At 37.5% G+C, this 9,113-nt stretch overlaps 1 protein-coding gene across 1 annotated transcript; it reads right to left on the reverse strand.

Moving 5' to 3' along the window:
• Nucleotides 1-3,083: 3,083 nt before the first annotated feature.
• LOC124170360 lies at nucleotides 3,084-7,568 on the reverse strand. Its single transcript, XM_046549083.1, has 3 exons — nucleotides 7,388-7,568; nucleotides 5,817-5,918; nucleotides 3,084-3,159 (listed from the first exon to the last, which is right to left on the reverse strand). The coding sequence occupies exons 1-3, from the start codon at nucleotides 7,555-7,557 to the stop codon at nucleotides 3,084-3,086; spliced, it is 348 nt and encodes a 115-aa protein (XP_046405039.1). The 5' UTR covers nucleotides 7,558-7,568.
• Nucleotides 7,569-9,113: the final 1,545 nt, after the last annotated feature.

Raw genomic sequence — 9,113 nt, forward strand, 5'->3', positions numbered from 1 at the left:
TCACTATTATTGTGTCGAGTACACTCTCCAGCAGGAGTATGGACAGGCGATGGTTATGCGAGTCCAATGGTTTGTATCCCTCCACGAGTCTTGTGTATATAGCGAGTATACTGTGTATATGCAGAATATACATAACTATCCGTGTATGGAGTAGCGGTGACGGTTTCACGAGTCCAATGTCTTTTGCCCATTTACATAAGTGCTTAACGCGGCATAAGAAGTTTTCACTTCAAAAATATACATAATTATACATATGTGAAATAGCGGTGACGATGACGGCGTTCATGCGGCCTTTCACGGAATTACAAGTTGGACGGGGGACTAGGAAAATTGTCAGGGAAACCGTACCACCTGCCTTCATTTGACACATTCCCGCTGCCTCCCTTGAGAGATCTATAATTCTCTTTTCCTGTGGAATTTTCTCCTCCTGTACGTCTTGCGATATCACTACCACTTGTCCCTTCACAATTCTAGCTTCCTCATTCACTTCCCTTTTCACCTCCTTAATCCGTTTGTTCATTACATCCTCAATTCCCTCTAGTTTCCCACCTTTGTATTCGAGTTTTTTTTTCTTTGAGTTACTGTCTCTCCCACCGCTCATTCGAAAAACACTCCCTTATTTCCTTCATCATTTTTTCATATCTCTCGTCATTCTGTTTTCGATCATCTTTCGTACTCTTATCAAGTTTCTTGAGTATCCTCTTGTCTATTCTCCTCCACTTCTTCAAATTTCTCATATAATCTTTTATTATCCTACCTTCTACTCTCCTCCATTCGCCTCATCAATTCAAATAACTCATTAAGGCTTGCACTATCGGGAATATCACCCTTGTCTTTCACTTCAGCATTAACTTTTTCATTTACTGGTTCATCCGCCCAAATGTCAATAATTTTTGCCTCACCGTCTGCGTCAGACGCGTCCTCGTTATTTTTTTGTGGCTCACGGTGCTCCTTGAAATGCTTTATTATTATTATTTAGGAATTATGTTCTTCAAACTGAATGATAATTTGCCTACAACTGGTAGTTTTACCCAGCGGGACGATACATTACTCTGAAATGACAGAGGTTAGTGTAGGCGTGACTTTGACGTCATTCCTTATGCTCCCTTCTCCCTGTTGAAATTGTTCATCTCTTCTTGCGAAAGAAGAGAAGAACAATTTCAAAAGAGACACCGGCATTAAAATTGGATGTACTTGTCAAACCGTAATCAGAAAAAACAAGCAACGACCCACTCCTGCAATCTCCCGCTTCCTTCCCCCACCACTTGACTCAGATACCTATACAGGGTGTCCCATTTATCTTGACCACCCGAAATAACTTTTTGTCCAGATGTAAACTCAAAAATATGTCAAGCAAATGTTCATTAGTCATCAAAGAGACATTAATCAGCATGATTGCTTTCCTTGTAGCTTTGTTATTTACAAAGATATGGACAGCGGTATGTCTTTTTTAAATGGCACCCTATATTTTTTATTCGGCAATTCATTTCCTCTCCTAAAGACTTATTCAAAAATGTAGCACAATGGACCATTGACATAAACGCAACGTTGTTAGAACATAATAAACTCGTCTACTTACTGGAGTTAGCAGTAAATAAATGAAAACCAAGTCAAAACATATCACTAAAGTCACGTGGACTCAACTACTGTACTACAGTACTGTGCATGTACCTTTCTTAGGAGTCGATCATACAAGGGTGCTTAAAGTGGTGACTCTGGACAACGACACACTGGTTTACTTGTTGAATGAAAGACTTCTTTACTTCTTCCAGTGTTGCCGGCTGAAGGGAATTACAAGCACGCATGATACGTTTCTGCATATCCTCCTTAACACTATATGGTAACGGTACACTGTGCAACATTTTTTATTATTAATTTATTATTGAGTTTATTTTTCCAGTGTGAGTGTTTCTTTTTTTGTGTCTCTGTGTTTGTGAGGCACCCAAGAATTGTCGTAGTGACATAGCCCAAAAGTTTTTTTCAACATGATTGCCATTTTTTCTCAGACTGGAGAATAGCTGATAAGGCCAAAAATAGTTTCAGACCAATTTTGACGGACTTAGAGAATGCATTAGTTAAAATTTATCAATTCCAGCCAAACGTAAAAAAGGACACTTTTTTCAAAAGCCAAAAGTCTTCAAATAAGGTTACCCCATTATCCCGACCCTGAGTCTTCAATGGCGTTAAAAATTAGATTGGTGCAATTTAGGGATGATTGAAAGTAACATTATTTCCCTATGCACTATAAAGTTATTTTTAGGAAGATATTACAGAATTAATTTGTATCCTCAACCAAGAGTAAACAGGTAAGTCAATTTGCTTTACCCTGGAGTGTAGAGGTCATACTCGTAGAGTGAGGTGAATTATCTACTACGTAGTATGTAACGAGTAAGACATTGTCAAACATTTCAGTTTAAACAATATTTTTATCTGTACAAATAAGGGTGTCATTAAGAAAAATTCCGGAATATTTTTGCTTTTTTGGCCATAGAGAGAAAACCGTTGCTTAAATCGGTCTGGAGCATTGAGAAAGTTTACAGTGCCACATACACACCACCTTCTTTGATTCTCTGAGCGGTGTAGGTATAGGGTGTGTCTCAACGAAAATGATTCTTCTGCGCCATGGATATTCTGATAGCGTTCCCAGCAACAAAATACTAGGGACCAATTTTTGTTGTGGGAAATTCCCTTGTAAAGGCTATTCGAGGCTCTTTGATCAATATTATACACTGTCATGCATTTTACCACCTGGCAACGTGGTTACAGCAGATTGGCCTTAGATTAGGAAATAGTGCGGTGACGTTTCGTGCTACCTGCATCCAAGGTAGCGGCGGGGTAGTGGGTGCGGTTATTGGGTATTTGGCAGAGCGAGCTAGGCATAATGCGAAGTCACGTGACGCAACATAAATCCCATTCCCTGTCTACTTATGTGAAACTATATTTTAGCAAAATAGTTCACATTTGTTACAATAATTGCAACATTTAAGCCTCACTACCTATTGAAGTATAATGGGTAACTTTTTCTAGCCTAAATTTGTATATGCAAGTGATATAGAAGAAATAATACTACTCTATCGTTATATTCACCTTGAGTTATTCCATTTTGTTTCCTCTAGCAACTTCTTAAGCATGTCCAGCGTTGAGAGAAAACAGTCCTTCCTGCAACAGAAAGTCAAATTAGTCATTAATTAGTATGACACCTGGACGGAATGAAATATCTTTTATCAAGTGTTTTTGTTTTGGATATTTAACTCCATAAGCAGAGAGCAACAGCTAACACTTCAACAAAGACTAACGTCAAGGGTATATATTGAATTCCTTCGCAAGAGCGAGAGATTGAGACGATGTAGTCCCTTCATCCATCCAATCTCTCCTCATTGCATTAATTGTTATTTTTAAATTTACGCGATTTGAAATAATATAGTACATATACAGAATGAATAGCAACTAAAAGAGTATCTGTAACAACAAAAATCAAAGATAGACGATAGTTACATTACATGTCAAATAGTAACTTAACAGAACAACAAACTAATGTGATAGCCACCATCTCAGTATTTAGCTAGTTATTTGGTTGTTTTTCATTTTATGGGAGGAGGTCAGGTCAGTAAAATGTTTACTTGTCGAAGAAAAGGGATCAATATCCTTCGGGATGGAATTCAATAGGAAGGAAAGCCGGTATAATAAAGAACAGTTAATTATTAATAGTTTGGATTTTGGTTTGTAGGCGAAGCAGGGAGATCGAACCGTTGTGTCGGAAAGACCTTTAGAATGTTGTCTTTTGACTTGAATAATCTCAATATAAAAGGTAATACTGATCACATATCCTTTTGCTGATCATGGTGGCCTAAAATCTTCAGGGATTATCCATTTTTAAAAATATTCAACCTTACGTTATTCTGACGGTTGAAAACATCAAACATTTTTAGTTGGCTATTCAACCGGAATAAATCAGGTACCAGGTATTTGTCATGTTAATCTTATCGTGTGACTTAAACATAGTATGCATGCGGAAAAGCATTGTAAATATCATTTGTGTTCTTGGTATACTTCGAGCTTCAATAGGTCACATCACCCGTAGACTCAAAATAGATATATTTTAGATATCTTTCATTTTATGAGTGCTCCAAGGGTACATTCAATGCAAATCATCTGATATACAGATATGCCTGTCAATATGAATACATAGGAATCCTTCATTCCTTTAAATAATGCTCTTCCATTTATCCGAAACTATTATCACTATAGTGCAATATTACAAATGGAATGACGATAAGGTATTATTGCAAAGATAGTTCTTTTTTTAAATTTTAGGTGATGGCAGCGGACACTCTGGAAATAGATGATTCTATTCGAGTTTGGACACAATCAATTATAAAGTATAGTCTGAGTAAACCATGAGGAACTATGGTGGGGTATTTCTTTGTTTAAAATGCCACGCGTACGTGTGATATCAGATGAACAAATTAGGGCTATGCTGCCGCGCCAATTTTTTGTTGGTTCCAACGTTTCTCGACCAATGCTGGTCACTTTTTGCAGGTAATCTGACGAAGAGGTAACTTTTATTCATATAGATCGCTGTTCGTGTCTGGGAGTTGGGTTAGGGGATTCAAGAGGAAAGAGGAGAAAGTTCAAAGTTTTTCTGGATTACCGGTTTCCAAGTAAGAATTATTATAAGGTTGGTATCCCGGTTAAAATTATTCTCCTCTTTTCTACTATGGTGAGGTCTTGTAACACCAAAGGAGCCAACCAGTCGAGATGGAGCCAGGATGAAGGCTTGCGTATCGATGTGGAATTCAATCGAACGCCAGAGGATAGGTACCTGCTAGTGTGTGCGGGGAAAAGGTGGCTGGATGCTGTAGAATATGACCTCAATACCAATTGTCGTAAGGAAATGGCAACTTCTTGTTTTGAATTGATACAGGTGGAGTAAAGTATCAGCTTCCTATATAATTTCAGGACTCTTACTTAAGATATTCAGATGGAAACCCAAAATATGGATTCAATACCCCAGAGTAAAGAAGAATATGCCGGATATAGTGGCAAGATTGCTCGGTTAAGCAAGGATCACAAACACAACGAACTAAAGAAGGGCATGGTGAGGATCCAGGACCCAATTATTCGATGCTGATAAGCTTACTCTCACCGTAATGACCGATTACAGTGCTACTATCTGACAAAGCAGAACCATATGAAGTCGATATTCAATTCAGCCGCTTAAAAATCACTTATAATAGGGGTTACCCCATTTACCAGCCACAGAAGAGTCAGAGAGGGATCTGAAGACATTTCCATTAGATATGGAAAAGACAGTGGGCTACTTTAGCCTCAAATTTGATGCAAATTAATTCAAGACATTGGTATTTTACATATCAGATTCTGACTCGTGACCCATTTCTAGTGAATGCGGCTGAAAGGTCACAATTGAAGGTATGTACGAAAGGTCCTCTTCCCTGATTAACACAAATATTTACCATGGTTAATGATCGTCATGTACTGACCAGTGGATACAATTTAAAATGCTAAGGTTTCAAAGTAAAATGTATGAGGTATGCTGGGTGAAACATGCACACAAATATGAGAAAATAACAAAGAAAGTTGGATAAATTTTCCCGGGTTATGGCCACGTTAGTTCGTTTTAGCGGACTTAACTTAAGCTTTTATCCATGTCATCACCTTGGAAGCCTCCGTACCAATGGAGGTATTTTATGGAATGGAAGTCTGTCTTGTACTATATTTCAGAATATATACTTCTTCTTTCTTATTTTTGCCGAAGATTTTTTTTATGATGTAGAATTATAAACATCTAGACTCACCCATTGGTTGCTGAATGATCAACGCTCTGCTGGGCTTCAGCCTGTGCCCCTTGGTCTCTTGTCAGAATATTTTCATCCACTGCCTCCAAATGGTGCTGATAGCTTTAAATATAAAATCATTTTTGACATAAGATGATTTCTCTTTGATTGCTTAGTTAGCAGCTTAAAAATTATCAAAATATTTTATATACGGACGTTCAAAAATAGACATACAGCTAAGTCCTTCAAATAACGACCCATTTGGAATAAAATTCACCCTGTGCCAGAATTTTTTTTCATTCAAATCAGGGTCTCAGGTCTTTAAAAAATTGTAATATTAACCCCTGCCACTAGAGACTTGATGTTAAACATTTCTTCTTCAGTATTCAGTGGTCTGGTGAAGTCTTGACCCTTCGAAAAACCCGTCGATATTCTCGGATCCTCTCAGAAAATAAAATATTATATATTTGAATTATCTATTTTATATACTGAGTATAATTTTACAAAAAGATAATTCAATGCAATGGTATATTTATTCATAACAAATGCATGTTGTAAAAAATTGATAAGGCTAATTTAAGAAAAATTATTCATAACTTGCCTAAACCAAAATTTACTAATGATCATGATTTTTGTTATCTTAGTTATCATGCATAATCATTGGTAAAAGATGTGTAGTGATTCAGGGTAGTAGTTCTCATTTTTGTTAATTTAATACTGAATGTCTCGGTTTTATTATGTTACTGACAAAATAAGCATTGGTGTAACCCTTTAGATAAAATAAAATATATACCTAATTATAAATGGGTAAGAATAAAGGGGCAAGACTTATCGAGACTGGATTGGACTATAGTCAAATGGGTGACTCTCGTAGCACCGAGTCTTGTCGACAATGGCGATAAATTCAAGTCTCGTCTGGACCACCGAGACGACACTCTCACAAATCACCATTTAAAACCTTACTTAGGATGCGATACTCTTTTGATGTGAAGTATTGGTTTTAAATATGCTGAGAAATAGCCATTAATCGAAATATGTACAAGATTGAAACGTTTTATCCATTTCTACCGCCATTCATTCCTAATATGAATTGGTTACTGCAGAAAGTCGTCATTTCCAAGATGGACGATTTTACTTTTTTATTTTAGTTGTTGCTAGGTGCAAGACTCAGCGTTTCCTACTGAAAACATAACATTTTATGGACACATATGCTTGGTTTTATCGGCATGCGTGTTTCCTTTTAGCAGGAAGCGTTGCGTCTTGCGCGTAGCAACAAATTAGTTAAAAAAAGATAAATCATCAAACTTGGACATGCTTTTCTGCATTTAGCGATTGATTGGAGGATTTAAAGGAAAAATAAAAGCTATGAGAAAAATTAGATCTAGGATTTTAGAAGAAACGTTTAGATATACTATCATAGATTTTATTTATCCCATTTCATTGTCTTGGCTCAACTCTCGTGCCGACAATTTGTGTCTTCTCTGTGCTCTGTGGTGTAGTGTGGAGTCAGTGATTCCCTCGTGTCCCAAATGTGAGCTCTCTGTCAAACGATACAGAGTAGCGTGAGCTGTGAGAAGTGCTCTCATACGTACTGATCATCCTGTCCGTCTGTTTTAGACGCTGAATTATCAGCAATTGAGGAGGTTGGGTCTTCTTGCATCAGCGGCTGATGCTCTCCTGGACACGGGAGTAGAGACATTGGCACTCCTTCCTCCATGTCTTCGATCGACCTCCGGGAAGCAACGGCTGATTTCTTCATCATGATGGAACTCCTGGATCGAGTGAAAAGTATTAAAAGTCAATAAGCAGTTAAATAATAATGAAGTAATAAAAGTGAGCAAACAGGAGCTGAAGGGCACTGTAGAATCATTAAAGTTAGTAATCAGTGTGCATTCTACCATGCTTGACCACTTCATTCCGTCTATTGCTTAGTAAACCAAACCATGTATCAAGCATGTGACGACAGTGCTACCATTAAACGCACGTGTGAGAAATCTTGAATCACACCAAAACAGATTACAGTGCAAGGGATAGCAGAAGCACGAATGCGTTGAAAAATCCAAGCTATGGTTGTATTCGTGACTACTGTGCTCGAAGACCGTATGGCTCGAGATCAGGAAAGAGTGAGTGAAAATATGTTTGTGCGATCCTATATAGTTTAGAAGATTGGACCATTTTAAAAAGTAATCAGAAAAGAATAGTGGCCTTGGCGCCCTGGTGCTGGAGATGAATGCTGAAGACGAAATGGACGGATGGGGTGAGGAATAAGGAGGAAGGAGATTATGTAGAAGAAAGACCACTAGAGATCGTTGTATGCCGAAAAAGAACAAGGTAAATTGGCAACAGAATTAGAAACAGCAGTTAATACGTGGGAAACATATAGGATGGATAAGCCGATGGAAAAGCCTCCTGTGTAAGACACGAGGGCAAATATCAGAGTTATTTCGTGAGAAACATAGCCACCTCCGTCCCGGCGAATTTTATTACATTACATCATATTTTGAATTTTTTCACCGCTTATCATAGTAAAATTTTGCTATTAAAATTGGTTCAGGTCGTACAGTAGGACAAAATCATCATACATATGCGTGATTTACAGAAATCAGTAATGTTGTTTGTTAAAATCTAAGTGAACAGAAATACGTAGATATTTCGCTAGACTGAGGAGAATAATGGATGGGTAATGAATGGAAAAATCTTCAGAGTAGGACATGAGGACAAATATTGGAGTCAGATGAAGAAAGGTTCGGGGAGGAAGAGCTTCAAAGAGGTTGAAAAACTGGCAATTGAAGAGATAGGGAGAAATGATGACCTGCAGTGGGTATAACAAACTTAGGATTGAAATACTATGCAGGGAAATATGCATTCTTAATCATGAGAAGTCGCATTGAAAAAGTATGCATTCCATACATCACATCAACGTGAGAATATGTTTCAGAAAACGCCCCTAATTTTACCTTATTTCTCCGTGACATTTGCATCAATGCTATTCAATTACGCGGGTGGACACTTCTGTAAACCCACTTAAATGATCCCCAGGTAGCACATCCAGAGAAAATGCGGATAATCCCTTGTTGCATTATTGGTGCACTTTTTTCGAACGCGAATTACTGAATAAAGAATATCAACATAGAAAAACTAATTGAATACTTGTTTTTTACAGTGAAGGTAACTTTTTAACGATTTCATGGTTGATACTTTCAAAACAAAATTTTTTTACTCTTTGATATGTTTGTAACACGACTGACGCACTGATATGCGGTCTATTTTGCTGATATTGGTGAACCTAACATTGGTAATATTGATGACGTATACGGT

This window comes from Ischnura elegans, chromosome 13, assembly GCF_921293095.1.
Source record: "Ischnura elegans chromosome 13, ioIscEleg1.1, whole genome shotgun sequence".
Lineage (NCBI taxonomy): Eukaryota > Metazoa > Arthropoda > Insecta > Odonata > Coenagrionidae > Ischnura > Ischnura elegans.